This window comes from Kogia breviceps, chromosome 4, assembly GCF_026419965.1.
Source record: "Kogia breviceps isolate mKogBre1 chromosome 4, mKogBre1 haplotype 1, whole genome shotgun sequence".
Classification (NCBI taxonomy): domain Eukaryota; kingdom Metazoa; phylum Chordata; class Mammalia; order Artiodactyla; family Physeteridae; genus Kogia; species Kogia breviceps.
The window spans coordinates 144,023,914-144,041,141 of record NC_081313.1 but is presented as its reverse complement, the minus strand read 5'-3'; the positions used below and the strand labels follow the sequence as shown (position 1 = coordinate 144,041,141).

General features: G+C 46.0%; 1 protein-coding gene across 8 annotated transcripts in view; it reads left to right on the top strand.

Moving 5' to 3' along the window:
• ARHGEF37 (Rho guanine nucleotide exchange factor 37) overlaps window positions 1–7,757 on the top strand; it is a 58,453-nt gene extending 50,696 nt beyond the window's left edge. For 7 of the 8 annotated variants that reach the window (XM_059062219.2, XM_067032102.1, XM_067032101.1 and 4 more), the window contains 3 exons: window positions 670–865; window positions 2,386–2,543; window positions 5,061–6,716. In XM_059062219.2, coding sequence (XP_058918202.1) covers window positions 670–865; window positions 2,386–2,543; window positions 5,061–5,270 — 564 coding nt within the window. In that variant the 3' untranslated portion in view covers window positions 5,271–6,716. Of the gene's footprint in view, window positions 1–669; window positions 866–2,385; window positions 2,544–5,060 lie in introns of all 8 variants that reach the window. The other variant, XM_059062218.2, reaches the window with a different exon arrangement.
• The last annotated feature ends 9,471 nt before the right edge of the window (window positions 7,758–17,228 follow it).

Here is a 17,228-nt window from a genome sequence, read left to right as displayed (position 1 = left end):
GGATGCTCTGAAAATGCACTGAATCATTCTCGTCAACTAGATGGCAATTTCTATCAGGGAAAAACTGTTTCTACTATGCCATTCACAAGGCTTACCATGCCTTGTACATGGTAGGGGGCTCAATAAATACTTGTGGACTCAAAGCGCATGGAATAAAAAACCACATCCTCTTTGTTCACACGTGTGTCTACATGTGCTGGCCCTGTGCTGGCTGTTTAAGATGCTAGGCGAGTAAGTCCTGGTGCCCACATGAAGCTCATAGTTTTGCTCATTGGGGTTAAAAGACGTGTGTAAGGCATTTTCCTGTGGGACAGCTTAGCTTGATGCTATGGGCAGAATTGAGGCCCCAGTCCTGGAGTTCTGTAATGGAGAGATTCAGAAACTGCCTTAGGAGTTTAGAAAACCCAAGAAATTTAGACCAGAGAAGGATTTTAGAAGTTAAGTTAGAAGTTTCTTCTGAAATGCCTTTGTATGCTAAGAGCATGTGTTTCTCATCTGATCCAGCCATCTATTAGTGAGGAGACGGTTGCCCCAACTGGGATGGGCCGATGGGCAGCAGAGGTAGGCTTGGCCCAGGACTCCTAGCTGTCAGCACATGGGCCAACATTGGCGCCAGCTTTAACACTCCAGCTCCAACACCTGTGTCTGTCTCTGTCCTTTCTCTCCCAGCCACTCCTTCCAGGGGCTGAACACCAGGTGCAGGCTCTCCTGAGCAGGTATGGCCCGGGAAAGCTGTACCAGGTGACAAGCAACATCAGCGGGGCTGGGACTCTGGACCTGACTTTGCCTCGGGGCCACGTCGTAGCCCTCCTTCAAGACAAGGACACCAAAGGCAACAGCAGCCGATGGCTGGTGGACACTGGAGGTACGTGGGACTTCATGGGCACTTCCCCGCCCTTTGGGAAAACTGTCCAACAGGAGCCAGTGGGGAGACATGGGCACTCTTGTGGGCAGGGGTCCAAATCCAAGATGGGAATGAACACAGGTGAACATGGAGGGCGTGGGGTACAGCCGGCTTAGTGTGGTGCATGAAATGCCAAAAAGAGAAATTCAGTCTTACATTGCAATATCTGTTATCAAGCACCTACTGTGTGCTGGGTGCTGTGTAAGGAAGACAAAGATCTGCCTTGGGGACCTCATAGATCATTTGTGTAGACAGAGTCTTGTGGAGAGAACTCAGTATCACCTTGAAAGATGGAGAAGGGATGGACATAGGCAGAGAAGGGACGTTTGGATCCTTACTGTGTGGACAGAAGTCTGAGATCCAGAACAAGGGAGGTGTTATCCTGTTCCCTCTGCACTGGTCATGTCCCTGGGTGTGCTGCTCAGCTGTAGGGGCCCCGGGAGGGAGCAGGGCAGGAGGCAAGGAGCACCATGAACCCAGGAGGAAAAGGCCCAGCAGAATGTCTTCCACAGAGGGGCACGTGACCCACAAGATGAGGGTTACACAGGATTATTGGGAGGGGATCTGCCGACAGTTTTTCCCCCTTCAGATATTTTATTTTAATTCAGTATTTTAATGTGTATTAGAAAAAATATAACTAGTACAGAAACCCATGATTTTATTCATTATTATATAGTACAACACTAAGTTTTAAAAAGTGAGTTTATTAAAAAAATTAAAAAGATGGTACAAATCTGGCAAGAATCATGAAAGGGTAAAATCCAAACTCAAGTTGAAAAACAGCTGAATGGGGATTAAAACAAGGTCCCTGGGGTCAAGAGGACCAGGTTTGGACCCCAAGTCTGCACTGTACTAACTGCATGATCCCGGAGGAGTTATGGAGCCTCTCTGAGCTTGGTTGGCTCAGCCATACAATGGAGATAACAATACGGACCTTGAGAGTTGATGGAAAGACTAGGTGATCAGATGCCGGTTCTGGCACCAAGCAAGCTCTCAGGAAGTGATGGCCATTCACAGTGACAGCAACCAGAGCACCACTGGAGTAGCTGTTACACAAGAAAGAATGGGGGGCACTTGGAGAAAAGAAAGGCAATTTCTGCCTCCTGGGAAAGTCAGTCCTGCAGTGAGGAAGTGGCCTCGCTTGGAAAGGAGACCAGTGGTGCCAGCACCAGGAAAATAGTTTTCATACCAGTCCGAGGAAGAACTTTTTATCTCTGCCAGAGCTCTTCCAAATGGAGTGGGCTGCCTCTGTAGGGAATGAGCTCCCTGTCACTGGGGTGAACAAGCAGAAGCTAGAAAGAATGAGTGCAGGGTGCGGGGGGGCAGTTTGTGAGGTTCCAAGATAACCTTTTGAGGTCTATTTTAGTGTGAAGAAGCTGTATTGGAGATATTCCCATCCATGAATGGTGGTGACTTCCTCTACCTCTGAAAGGGATAGGCAGTGTGATCCACAGCCAGATAATGTTCTGTGTGTCCTGCAGGACATCGAGGGTACGTGCCAGCGGGGAAACTGGAGCTGTACCACGTGGTCCCCCGTGAGGAGGAGCTCAGAGGGCAGGCGAAGCCTCACAGGGACTCCCCACGTCAGACACCAGAGCCCAGCTTGGCCCCTGTCCCTTCTGTCCCAGCAGTGACCCAGGTGAGCCTGGAAGAGGGGTGGGGGTTCACATCCCCATGGCCATATGGAGTGGGGCTTTGATTTTCCTCCTGTCCAGAGGGGCTACCACCCTGTGAGGCCAGGGCCTTGGTCAGTGGCCACACCAGTGTCCTGGCCAGAGTGGGACCTGGAGAAAGGGGCCTCTCCTCCTTGCCACATCAAGAGCAGGGAGTTAATCCCTTGCTCCCCATTAGCAGAGCACGTGGGATTATTTTGTTCATTCTTTTGTTCATGTATTTGTTCATTTATTCAGTATTCACCAGGCACTGTGCTAGATAAGAGATGCAGTGATGAGCAGAAGTCAACTTTGTTCCTTGCCTTCCTCAAATTTATAATCTGGGAGGTGGGGAAAACAGCGATTAATAAAATAATCATATAAATAATCATAGTTCTATTAGTGCTAAGTGCCAGAGCCTTAGGTGTGGGAGAGGTTCAGGGAAGGTCTTTCTGAGAAGAATCATGCTTTTGCTCTGATTTGAAGGGTGGTTAGGAAGTAATTGGATAAACGGTTGTGGATGGGAAGAGCTTCCCAGAAAGCATGCCCAGCGAATGCAGAGGCCCAGGGCCGGGGAGGACAGGGTGAGTGAGGAACTGAGTGGAGCCAGTGGGGCTGGGACGGTGAGGGTGGTGGGCTGGAGAGGTGGGTGGGGCTAGCCAGCAGGGCCTGTGGCCTTGGTGAGGTTGTTGGCTTTCTCTTAAAAGCCATGGGAAACTTGTACATGCATGTTCGTCACAGCATTATTCATAACAGCCCCAAAGTGGAAACAACCCACGTCCATCAACTGATGAAGGAATAAACAAAATGTGGCACATCCACACAATCAGATATCATTCAGCCATAAGAAAGAATGAAGTGCCGACACATGCTACCACGTGTAGCTCGGTAGGGAAGGCCATGTAATGTATGATTCTCTATACAAAATGTCCTGTATAGACAATTGCATAGAGACAGAAAGTAGATCAGTGGTTGGCAGAGGCTGGGGGCAGGGGGAATGGGAAGTGACTGCTAAGTGGTCTAGGGTCTCTTTTTGAGATGATGAAGATGTTCTGGAATTAGATAATGGTGATGGTGGCATAACCTTGGGAACATGTTAAAAACTACTTTATTGTACACTTTGAAAGGGTGAATGTATGCATGTGAATTATATCTCAAAACAAAAAGTGTTGGGAAGGCTTTTCGGGGCAGAAGCTTAGTGGGGTCACTGTGAGGGCTGATTGAGGTAGTTAGCTGGCTGGCACATGTGAGCCTCAGTAAATGGAGGCTGCACTCACAGTTATAAAGGAGGAGCTTCACAGGTGATGGATGAACCACAGAAAGGACCCAGGCTGAGGGATGGGAGCCCAGAGGCTTGCAGTGAATAGCCAGGGGATGCCGCAGGCCAGGGTGGCTGGGGGAGCCTGGAATGGGCTGCAGGAGGGCTGCATAGAAGCCTGCAGAAGCTGTGATGTACAGCTGTGGCACATGCTGGGAAGGCTGTCAGGCCAGTGCCGGGAGCCTTAGCTAGAAGTGGTACACCAGGGCTGCCTCCTGCTGGACATACCCACCTATCAGCAAAGAACCCACAGGGATCCCACCAGAGAGCCTGGCCACCCAACTCAGTCCCACTGGCCGCCAGTGTGGGTAGTGTCCCGGAACACCCACCCAGGGGCTCATGTGGTGAGCTCAGCCGTCCATCTGCTCAGACACAGTAGCCGCTTCCTCTTTGGCTGTGGGGCTGCTCAGTGGGATTCACATAGGGTCTTCCCAGTTCCCCCTTTTGCCCCTGATTGTTCCTGAGCCTTGGCACACAGTAGTAAAAGTCATGGTAAAAATAGCGAAAGCAGCCTGCATTTGTTGAGCCCTTACTATGTACCAGGCACAGGCATCCATTCATTAAATTCCCACAATTACCTGGAGGGAAGGATATCATTACTTCCATTTCACAGATGATGAGAATGAGGCCCAGGGAGGTGAAATATCAGCCTAACAAATGTCCTCTCCTCCAATTTTTTTTTTTTTTTTTTTTGCCTTTCAACAAAGTCACCTAACCTCCTTCCTGTCTCTGCTCCAAGCTGGGAAACTGGCCTGGGCAGATGACACCCTTTGATATGAGGAGGGTGGTGGGAAGGGATGCTGAGTCCCCTGCTCAGTGAGGTGGCAGCAGTGGACTGAGAGCATCCCTTCTGAGGTCAGACAGGCCAGCTTCACTGCTCTGTGATTTTGAATAAGTTCCTTGACTTCTCTGAGTCTCAATTTCCTTATCTGAAAAATGAGGCAAACAGAATTGTAGAATTGTGAAAATCAAAACCAGGCAAAGAGCCTGCCACATAGTAGCTATTAGCAGTGGGAGTAGCGGAAGTAGCCGATGGCTTTGCACAAAGGATGTATTTGGGAGGCAATGACTGCTCAGCGACGGGAACTGAGTCGGGTGGGAGGAAAGAGGATAAACAGCTTCTCTAGGTCAGGTTTGTCTGTCTTCCCACCCTGACCACTTCTGTGTCACTCCCCGTGTGTTTCAGGTGGTGGCAGTGTACCCCTTTGTGGCCAGAAGCAGCCATGAAGTGAGTCTGCAGGCAGGCCAGCAGGTGACTGTCCTGGAGGCCCAGGACAAGAAGGGGAACCCAGAATGGAGCCTTGTGGAAGTGAACGGACAGAGGGGCTATGTGCCTTCCAGCTTCCTGGCCAGGGCCCCAGGTCCAGCTCTGTGGGGCTGGAGTCTGCCCTCTTAGGGTACCTTCCTTGGAGCCCATGTTCCAAGAGGCTTAGAGGCTGTGACCCTGGGAGGGAAAAGAAGCAAAGAGAAGGTGGGGGTGGATGGGGAAATCAGGCCAGGTGGGGTGAAGGGCACCCAGAGGCAGCCAGAAGAGGTAGGTGGGCCTTGCAGAGTGCCTGGCGTGGGTGGACATGAAAGGCTCCAACCAGGACGGCTCATTATGTCTGCATGAAGAGGGCGTTCCAACCTGAGTCACAACACCTGGGATGGCAGGTCACAGCTGATTGGCCAGGACTTGCTTATGGCCAGTCTTACCTGTGCCCCGTCCGGGCCTGCCCATGGGAGTGGGTCACCCAGGTGAGCATTACCTGTGTGCTGTGTGGTTGCATGGAGGCACACTGGAGAGTCCAGAACCGCCTGGCCTGGCAGTTCACTTCCTTCCTGTGGTATAAAGAGACAACGGCTGACCAGTCAGCTTTTATTTCTCCATGCTGGGAGCTGAGTTATCTTGGGCAATGAACCCCTGGGAGCCCTCTCTAGCAGGGGAATGAGGGCTTGTTGGGGCAGTGGAGAGTTTCCCAGGAGACTTTTGGCTGGGCCAGGGAGTAGGTGTGAGCAAGTCACGATTCTGGGATGTGTTAAGGCAAATGCAGAGGCTGCTCCAGGGAAGAGGGGATTTTTGAGGGTGTGCTAGGTGGGGTGTGTGAGGCTGTTAGCAGCAGTTGTACACTGCAGCTGTGTTCTCTGGATTAGGAGACAGAGGGGGTATGCAAGTCATAGAGGAAACTCTGTGAAGCAGGTAACTAAAGGCCTGGTGGGTGGGTAATGACTTGGTTTCCTGTTTCTGGAAGAAGGGGAGCCAGTGGAACCCCCAGTGGTTTCAGGAGGCTGCTGAGGGCTTGGAGGCAACAGTGGAGGTGATGTCAGTTGGCTGTGGCCCCTCAGACATAGGACACAACCTCAGTTTTCCCATCTATAAAGACCTAACTCATAGGCTTGTAGTGAGAATGACATGATGCTAAGGATATGGAAGCTTCTTGCAAGTTGTGAAGTGTGATATAAATGTAAATTGCAGGATGTCTAGGAAGTGGTCTCAGGATGGCCCCAGCCATCGGCTGGCCGCTCGCCATGCCCATGGCCATGACGGACATTATTAATCACTGTGGCATCCTTTCCCATAAACCCAGGATCCCTCCCAACGCTGCAATCTAGGTAACCAAACTCTTGAGCTTGGTGAGATCAAACTTATTGTCATCGCTTTCTAGAATTTAGAAATTGAAGCCCCTCAAAACAGTTCTGTTCAAGGAAGACTGACCGCTGGGGCGAATTTGGGTGCAGCCGCTATTGGATCATCATCTCTAGGTTGTAACTTGGGGCTCACATAAATTGCAAGATTCACAGGAGAGGGAAAAGATGATCCATTGTAACTTTTAAAATAAATTACAGATCATTTAAAAATATATTACAGAGAGGGCAGAGTCAAGATGGTGTACTAGGAGGACGCAGAATTCGCGTCTCTTCACAACTAGGGCGCCTACTGGGCACCAGTGGGCGACCACGGACACCTAAGGGGACGGGAGGAACCTACAATGACTGGGTAGGACGTGGGGCATGGGGGGAGTGAAGGAGGAGGAGAAGTGGAGGTGGGAGGGGACTGTCACCCCTAAGGGGCGGCTGGGGGAGGGGAAGGGATCCCATGCCCAAAGAGGGAAGTTGGGGAACCATTGGGAAGGCAGAGGATCAAAAGAGAGCGTGGCCAGGTTTCCCATACCCACTTAGGCCCCCAGGAACCTGCTGAGATTCTGGGCCTGGTCCTCTGCACACCAGGGAGCCCTCCAGCCGCATGGGTCCTGAGGGAGTGGGAGAGAGGGAAGGGGGAGAAAAAGTCCGGACCTCTGGGACCAGCACCCCTGAGGGGTGGCTGAAGGAGGGGAGGAGTTCCTACACCCAGCGTGACCCACCCATGGCTAGGGGTCCAGCGGTGATGGGGAGACCCTGGGGGAGATGGTGTGGTAGGGGCGCAAAAGAACGGAAGGGAATGCAGTCATTTGGAGCCCTCTTGGGCTCCTGGGCCTAATCCTCTGCCCTCAGAGCCTCCCTCCTGCCGTGCAAAGCCCGAGTCCTGGCCCTACAACCCCACCCAGGGCCCTACCTCTACACACAGAGACCCCTTCCAATATGCTGGGCCTAAACCGTACCCACACACCCTCAATCAGGGCCCTACCCCCAAACTCCAGAGCTCCACACTCCAGAGGCCCCCCCTTAACACGTGCTGCCTCTCCCCTCTGCGCAGGTCCTAAGCAGAGGCCCCGCCCCACGCTTGAACGTCGCCCCCTACCTGCCTAGGTCCCGCCCCACCCTAAACCCTGCCCCTGCCTAAGTTCCACCCCCGCCTAAACTCCGCCCCCATAGCCAAGGCTTTTTTTCTCTTTTAAATTGGGGTTCTGTTTTACCTTGTTGATTCATTATTTTTCCTAATATATTTTTTATCTTTCTAATTTTATTTTGTTTTTTATTCTTTGATATTGTATTGCTCCTTTTTTTCTTTCTTCTTTTTTTTTTTTTTTTTACCACACCATGAAGCTTGTGGAATCTTGGTTCCCAGGCCAGAAGTCGGGCCTGAGCTCCTGTGTTGGGAGCTCTGAGTCCAAACCGCTGGACTAACAGAGAACCTCAGACCCCAGGGAATATCAATTGGACTGAGGCCTCCTAGAGGACCTCATCTCAGCACCAAGACCTAGCTCTATCCAACTGCCTGCAAACTCCAGTGCTGGACGTCTCAGGCCAAACAACCAATAAGACAGGAACAGAGCACCACCCATTAAAAAAAAAAAAAACGACAAGAAAATATGTTACAGATGAAGGAAGGTAAAAACCTACAAGACCAAATAAATGGGGACGAAATAGGCAACCTACCTGAAAACGAATTAAGAGTAATGATAATAAAGATGATCCAAAATCTCAGAAAAAGAATGCAGAAAATACAAGAAACATTTAACAAGGATCAAGAAGAACTAAAGAGCAAATAAACAGTGATGAACAACACAATTACTGAAATTAAAAATACTCTAGAAGGAATCAATAGCAGAATAACTGAGGCAGAAGAACGGATAAGTGAGCTGGAAGATAAAATGGTGGAAATAACTGCCAGGGAGAAGAATAAAGAAAAAAGAATGGAAAGAATTGAGGACAGTCTCAGAGACCTTTGGGACAACATTAAGTGCGTGAACATTCGAATTATAGGGGTCTTAGAAGGAGAAGAGGAAAAAGAAAGGGTCTGAGAAAATATTTGAAGAGATTATAGTTGAAAACTTTCCTAACATGGGAAAGGAAATAGTCAATCAAGTCCAGGAAGCACAGAGCATCCCATACAGGATAAACCCAAAGAGAAACACGCCGAAACACATATTAATCAAACTATCAAAAATTAAATACAAAGAGAAAATATTAAAAGCAGCAAGAACAACAGAAAAACAACAAATAACATACAAGGGAATCCCCATAATGTTAACAGCTGATTTTTCAGCAGAAACTCTGCAAGCCAGAAGGGAGTGGCAGGACATATTTAAAGTGATGGAAAGGAAAAACCTACAACCAAGATTACCGAGCAAGGATCTCATTCAGATTTGATGGAGAAATTAAAACCTTTACAGATAAGCAAAAGTTAAGAGAATTCAGCATCACCAAACCAGCTTTACAACAAATGCTAAAGGAACTTCTCTAGTCAGGAAACACAAGACAAGGAAAAGACCTACAAAAACAAACCCAGAACAATTAAGAAAATGGTAACAGGAACATACATATCGATAATTACCTTAAATGTAACTAGATTAAATGCTCCAACCAAAAGACATAGATTGGATGAATGGATACAAAAGCAAGATCTGTACATATGCTGTCTACAAGAGACCCATTTCAGAACTAGGGACACATACAGACTGAAAGTGAGGGGATGGAAAAAGATATTCCATGCAAATGGAAATCAAAGGAAAGCTGGAGAAGCAATTCTCATATCAGACAATATAAACTTTAAAGACTATTACAAGAGACAAAGAAGGACACTACATAATGATCAAGGGATCAATCCAAGAAGATATAACAATTGTAAATATTTATGCTCCCAACATAGGAGCACCTCAATACATAAGGCAATACATAAGGCAAATGCTAACAGCCATAAAAGGGGAAATTGACAGTAACACAATCATAGTAGGGGACTTTCTAACACCCCACTTTCACCAATGGACAGATCATCCAAAATGAAAATAAATAAGGAAACACAAGCTTTAAATGACACATTAAACAAGATGGACTTAATTGATATTTATAGGACATTATATCCAAAAAACAACAGAATACAGTTTCTTCTCAAGTGCTCATGGAACATTCTCCAGGATAGATCATATCTTGGGTCACAAATCAAGCCTTGGTAAATTTAAGAGAATTGAAATCATATCAAGTATCTTTTCCAACCACAACACTATGAGACTACATACCAATTACAAGAAAAAAACTACAAAATACAAACACATGGAGGCTAAACAATACACTACTAAATAACCAAGAGATCACCGAAGAAATCAAAGAGGAAATCAAAAAGTACCTAGAAAAAATGACAATGAAAACACGATGACCCAAAACCTGTGGGATGCAGCAAAAGCAGTTCTAAGAGGGAAGTTTATAGCAATACAATCCTACCTCAAGAAACAAGAAAAATCTCAAACAACCTAACCTTACACCTAAAGCAATTAGAGAAGAAGAATGAAAAAACCCCAAAGTTAACAGAAGGAAAGAAATCATAAATATCAGATCAGAAATAAATGAAAAAGAAATGAAGGAAACAATAGCAAAGATCAATAAAACTAAAAGGTGGTTCTTTGAGAAGATAAACAAAATTGATAAACCATTAGCCAGATTCATCAAGAAAAAAAGGGAGAAGACTCAAATCAACAGAATTAGAAATGAAAAAGGAGGGCTTCCCTGGCGGCGCAGTGGTTGAGAATCCGCCTGCCGATGCAGGGGATACGGGTTCGTGCCCCGGTCCGGGAAGATCCCACATGCCGCAGAGTGGCTGGGCCTGTGAGCCATGGCCACTGAGCCTGCGCGTCCAGAGCCTGCGCTCCGCAACGGGAGAGGCCACAACAGTGAGAGTCCCGCGTACCACAAAAAATAAATAAATAAATAAATAAATGAAAAAGGAGAAGTAATAACTGACACTGAAGAAATACAAAGGATCAGGAGAGATTACTACAAGCAACTATATGCCAATAAAGTGGACAACCTGGAAGAAATGGACAAATTCTTAGGAAAGCACAACCTTTCAAGACTGAACCAGGAAGAAAGAGAAAATATAAACAGACCAATCACAAGCAATGAAATTGAAACTGTGATTTAAAATCTTCCAACAAACAAAAGTCCAGGACCAGATGGCTTCACAGGCGAATTCTATCAAACATTTAGAGAAGAGCTAACACCTATCCTTCTCAAACTCTTCTAAAATATAGAAGATGGAAGAACACTCCCAAACTCATTCTACATGGCCACCATCACCCTGATACCAAAACCAGAGAAAGATGTCACAAAAAAAGAAGACTGCAGGCCAACATCTCTGATGAACATAGATGCAAAAATCCTCAACAAAATACTAGCAAACAGAATCCAACAGCACATGAAAAGGATCATACACCATGATTAAGTGGGGTTTATCCCAGGAATGCAAGGATTCTTCAATATACGCGAATCAATCAATGTGATACACCATATTAACATATTGTAGGAGAAAAACCATATGATCATCTCAATAGACGCAGAAAAAGCTTTCGGCAAAATTCAACACCGATTTATGTTAAAAACTCTCCAGAAAGTAGGTATAGAGGGAACCCACCTCAAGATAATAAAGGCCACATATGACAAACCCAAAGCCAACATCATTCTCAATGGTGAAAAACTGAAACCATTTCCTCTAAGATCAGCAACAAGACAAGGTTGCCCACTGTCACCACTGTTATTCAACATAGTTTTGGAAGTTTTAGCTACAGCAATCAGAGAAGAAAAAAATAAAAGGAATCCAAATCGGAAAAGAAGTAAAACTATCACTGTTCGCAAGTGACATGATACTATACATAGAGAATCCTAAAGATGCTACCAGAAAACTACTAGAGCTAATCAATGAATTTTGTAGAGTAGCAGGATACAAAATTAATGTACAGAAATCTCTTGCATTCCTATACACTAATGATGAAAAATCTGAAAGAGAAATTAAGGAAACACTCCCATTTGCCACTGCAACAAAAAGAATAAAATACCTAGGAATAAACCTACCTAAGGAGACAAAAGACCTGTATGTAGAAAACTATAAGACACTGATGAAGGAAATTAAAGATGATACCAACAGATGGAGAGATATACCATATTCTTGGATTGGAAGAATCAACATTGTGAAAATGACTATACTAACCAAAGCAATCTACAGATTCAGTACAATCCCTATCAAACTACCAATGGCATTTTTCTCAGAACTAGAACAAAAAATTTCACAATTTGTATGGAAACACAAAAGACCTTGAATAGCCAAAAATCTTGAGAAAGAAAAACGGAGCTGGAGGAATGAGGCTCCCAGACTTCAGACTATATTACAAAGATACAGTAATCAAGACACTATGGTACTGGCACAAAAACAGAAATCTAGATCAATGGAACAGGATAAAAAGCCCAGAGATAAACCCACGTACATATTGTCACCTTATCTTTGATAAAGGAGGCAGGAATATACCATGGAGAAAAGACAGCCTCTTCAATAAGTGGTGCTGGGAAAACTGGACAGCTACATGTAAAAGAATGAAATTAGAACACTTCCTAACACCACACACAAAAATAAACTCAAAATGGGTTAAAGACCTAAGTGTAAGGCCAGACACTATCAAACTCTTAGAGGAAAACATAGGCAGAACACTATGACATAAATCACAGCAAGATCCTTTTTGACCCACCTCCTAGAATAATGGAAATAAAACCAAAAATAAACAAATGGGACCTACTGAAACTTAAAAGCTTTTGCACAGCAAAGGAAACCATAAACAAAACGAAAAGACAACCCTCAGAATGGGAGAAAATACTTGCAAATGAAGCAACTGACAAAGGATTAATCTCCAAAATATACAAGCAGTGCATGCAGCTCAATATATATATATATATATATATATGAATCCAAAAATAGGCAGAAGACCTAAATAGACATTTCTCCAAAGATATACAGATTGTCAACAAACACGTGAAAAGATGCTCAACATCACTAATCATTAGAGAAATGCAAATCAAAACTACAATGAGGTATCACCTCACACCGGTCAGAATGGCCATCATCAAAAATCTATAAACAATAAATGCTGGAGAGGGTGTGGAGAAAAGGGAACCCTCTTGCACTGTTGGTGGGAATGTAAATTGATACAGCCACTATGGAGAACAGTATGGAGGTTCCTTAAACTAAAAATAGAACTACCATATGACCTACTACTGGGCATATACCCTGAGAAAACCATAATTCAAAAAGAGTCATGTACCACAATGCTCATTGCAGCACTATTTACAATAGCCAGGACATGGAAGGAACCTAAGCGTCCATCGACAGATGAATGGGTAAAGAAGATGTGGCACATATATACAATGGAATATTAGCCATAAAGAGAAACAAAATTGAGTTATTTGTAGTTAGGTGGATGGACCTAGAGTCTGTCATGCAGAGTGAAGTAAGTCAGAAAGGGAAAAACAAATACCGTATGCTAACACATGTATATGGAATCTAAAAGAAAGATCCTGATGAACCTAGGGGCAGGACAGGAATAAAGACACAGACTTAGAGAATAGACCTGAGGACACGGGGAGGGGGAAGGGTAAGCTGGGACGAAGTAAGAGAGTAACATTGACATATATACACTACCAAATGTAAAATAGATAGCTAGTGGGAAGCAGGTGCATAGCACAGGGAGATCAGCTCCACGCTTTGCGACCACCTAGAGGGGTGAGATAGGGAGGGTGGGAGGGAGACACAAGAGGGAAGGGATATGGGGATATATGTATACATATAGCTGATTCACCTTGTTATACAGCAGAAACTAACAACATTGTAAAGCAATTATACGCAAAGATGTTTCAAAAATATCATATATATATATATATATATATATATATATATATATATATATATTACAACCATGACCATTAGCCAAGTAGCTACAAATAAAACTTTTTTTTTTTTTTTGTGGTACTTGGGCCTCTCACTGTTGTGGCCTTTCCCGTTGCGGAGCACAGGCTCCGGACGCGCAAGCTCAGCGGCCATGGCTCACGGGCCTAGCCGCTCCACGGCACGTGGTATCCTCCCGGACCGGAGCACGAACCCGTGTCCCCTGCATCGGCTGGCGGATTCTCAACCACTGCGCCACCAGGGAAGCCCAATAAAACATTTTTGGAAAAAAAAATTTTTTTTTTAGTACCAACCCACCTTAGAGAGTGTGTAAAAATATGTTGCAGGAACATACTCAGTGGCTGTTAATTCCAGGAACATCTCTGTATTATAACTGTAGTGCCTAAAACTGTTAGCTCTAGTTTTTGGAGAGCCTTTAAAAGTCTATACATGTCTTTGTCAGTCTGTAACTTACCTCCTCTGGGCTTGTGAAAGTGTGAAGGCTGCATACATAATGCAAAACTCAGTCCCTTCAATCCCTCTCCCAGCACCAAATTCACTCTCCAAGATGCTCATGACTCATTTTCCTTTCTCTTCCCTGCTCAGTTCTGATACACACAGGAAGCACAGGGGAACAGATAATAAAATAGGAAATCCAACTGTGGTTCCACAATACTTATGAGAGCCTACAGTGTACTAGAAACCTAGCTCAGGGCTTCTAAACGTGGCTACCCACTGCTTGCACCGGGGCAGCTTTAACTATGACTGAAGCCAGGATCCCACTCAGAGATGCTGATGTAATTGGTGTGGGGTGTGGCCCAGCCTCAGGAATTCAGAGAGCTCCTCAAGTATTTCTAGTGTGTGGCCAGGTTGGGGGACCTCTGCCCTAGACACACAGTGGTGGATGAGATAGACCCGGGGTTGGAAATGGTCACAAGCTGTTAGCTAGGACATGCCCCATCCAAACTTTGTACTTGCTCAGATGTTTCAGACAGGCAGCTTCGCAGCCAAAATAATTTTAAAAGTTATTTTAAAAAAGGGACTTCCCTGTTGGGCCAGTGGTTAAGAATCCGCCTGCCAATGCAGGGGACACGGGTTCGAACCCTGATCTGGGAAGATCCCACGTGCCGCAACAACTGAGCCCGCGCACCTAGAGCCCGTGCTCTGCAACAAGAGAAGCCACTGCAATGAGAAGCCCGCGCACCGCAACGAAGAGTAGCTCCCACTTGCCACAGCTAGAGAAAGCCTGTGCACAGCAGCAAAGACGAAACGCAGTCGAAAATAATTATTTTTTTTTTAAGTTATAAAAAAAAAAAACCAGGCAGCTTGAGAGGAGGTTTGAAATAGGACAGCCTGTTCTGACAAGTCCCAGAATGTATATTAAGTGCCATTAAAAGGGACCTGAATGAAACTGGATATTCTTGTAGGCATAAGGGAGAATACTGAAATATTCTTGGAACCAAATCTATCTCATGAGGAAAAATAACAATGTATTCAGTAGCACATGGGTAATGGTTTCTCCTAGACCAGGGGATGAGATTAAAAGTCACTGAAGGGTGAGAAAATGCATAATTGAGAAGATGGAGAATGGCCTGAATTTTCTTCAGGGGACTCTGTGTAATGTGCCTTTCCCCCTCCAAATACCTAGAACCATTGCCCTGTGTCTTATGTATTTCAATGCTGGACTGTCACATATTAGACTTACAAAGGTATTTGTGAATTGAACAAGACTTCCAGGAGTTGAAGACTGATTCACAAGGGTGCCCCTTGCTCCCTGCAAGAGTGAGACCTCTTTAATCTCTTGGGCTGCAACCTAGTTTTAGACATGAGGACAAGATTACAATATCAAAGCAAAGACAAGTGATAGCTTGGTGAATAACTGATGTCAACTATTGGGAATAAAGGACTTGAAGATGAAATGCTGCTGAAATTTGTGTGACTCTAACCATTGGATGGTCAGATGCCCCAGTGTGACATTTGTTCACTAGATACTTGCTGTATATAAAAATGGCACCTCCTTTATTCATGTGTTCATTTAGTGAGTGTCTACTGCACATCTTTGGTGCCTCCAGGATTTGGCCTTAGCTGCTGGGGATGCAGTGAGAAGTCAGAGAGACCAGGGCCCTGCCCTCCCAAAGCCCACAGTTTGATGAGGGAGGCAGACAAGGCAACAGTTAAACACAGTGTTAATTGTTAGGATAGGGTGATAACAGGTGCCACCAGAGCCCAGGGGAGAGGCCAGCCCCTGACTCAGACTTGGTGGCTAAGGAGGGCTTCCTGGAAGAAGTGATATCCAAGCTGATGGGTAACAGGTTAGATGAAGGTGGGAGGGAGGGCACATGCAAAGGCCCAGAGTTAAGAGCAAGCACAACTCATCGGGGAACTAAAGTGCTATAGAGCTGGAACACAGGGTGTGTGTAAGGGTGGTGGGTACAGTGCAAGATGGCTTAGTGAGGTCTGCATGGTAGGGAGCTTTGGGGTTTATTCTGAGGGCAGTGGTGGGGGACACTAAAGGGTTTCAAACAGAGGAGTGACGCGCCCAGAGTTGTGTTTTAGGATGCAAGTTCTGGTTCATCCTGGAATCTCCCTAAGCATGCCTCAATTAATAGATGTTCAATACACGTTGCTCAGATAAACAGCCCAGATGGGATGGGAACACTGAAACTTACCTCCAAGGAATCTCCCTTCCAGCTGTAAAAGACAGACAAGCATCAGGCAGTTACCTGGCACCACAAGGCAGGATGCCATCAGCCCCAGAAGGGTGCTATGGACCAGGCTCATAGGTGCTCAGACAAGGAGCAGCTTTGGGGTCGCTGAGGTGGTCAGGGAGGCTTCCTGGAGGAAGTGGGGCAGGTGCTGGCTTTGTGGGATTAGTAGGGTTGGGGGAAACAAAAGGGAAGGGGAGGTTTTCTCAGGCCCAGGGAGGCAGTGTAGTGGTATGAGAAGTGCCCAGCACTTGACCTTAAAACCCCTGAGTTCAAGGCCCGCTTGGCCATAGGCAAGTAGCAAACTCATTTATTATGGTTTCTGCATGTGGAGAAGTTTGGTGAGGGCCCCCAGCCTGCATTGTTCTCCCTACTCAGCCCCCAAAATACTCACTGTAGAGTTCTGGCTTTTCTCAAGGAGTTGCTGGCTTCCTCCACCAGGACCTACCTTCCAGCGTGGAAAAGTCATTTTAGGATCTGTTGTGGTAGGGCAGAGACTCAAATACTTGGACTAGGGGGTAAGGAAAGAGCTGGATTCCACTCCTGGCAACATCCCGAGGAGCTGGGTTCCTTAACAATCCACTCACTTAACCTTGCTCTTCTGTTTTCTTATCAGTAATTTTTGAACTTATGTTTTCTGTTTTTCTCATCTGTAAAATGGCTACAATTCCTGTTCTGACAGGGTGAGTGAGAAGATTAAATGAAACACTTGTGAATGGTGGTGGATCCCAACAGGAGCATCACGGCTGTGCAGGGAGGGCATATGTGAACTCTGACCACTAGGTGGCAGCAGGGCTCTACGAATCACCTGAGATTGGGCTGGGAGGCGCCACCTCAGCAAAGCCACCTCAGCAAATTGAAACGCCCAGGGTGCTGGGCAGGTGGTGCAAATGAGAGGAAGGGCCAGGTGAAAGACATTAGGGAGTGGCAGGGACTGTGATGGACCAGAGTGTACATATTCCATCTAAGGGGCTTGCAGCTTCTTGGCTTCAACCAGCGTTGCCACATCAGAATGAGGGCCCAGTGGTGCCAGAGATTCTGATTTTTCAAGAGAAGCCAGAAACCAGGGTTTTGTTTTGATTTTTGATGT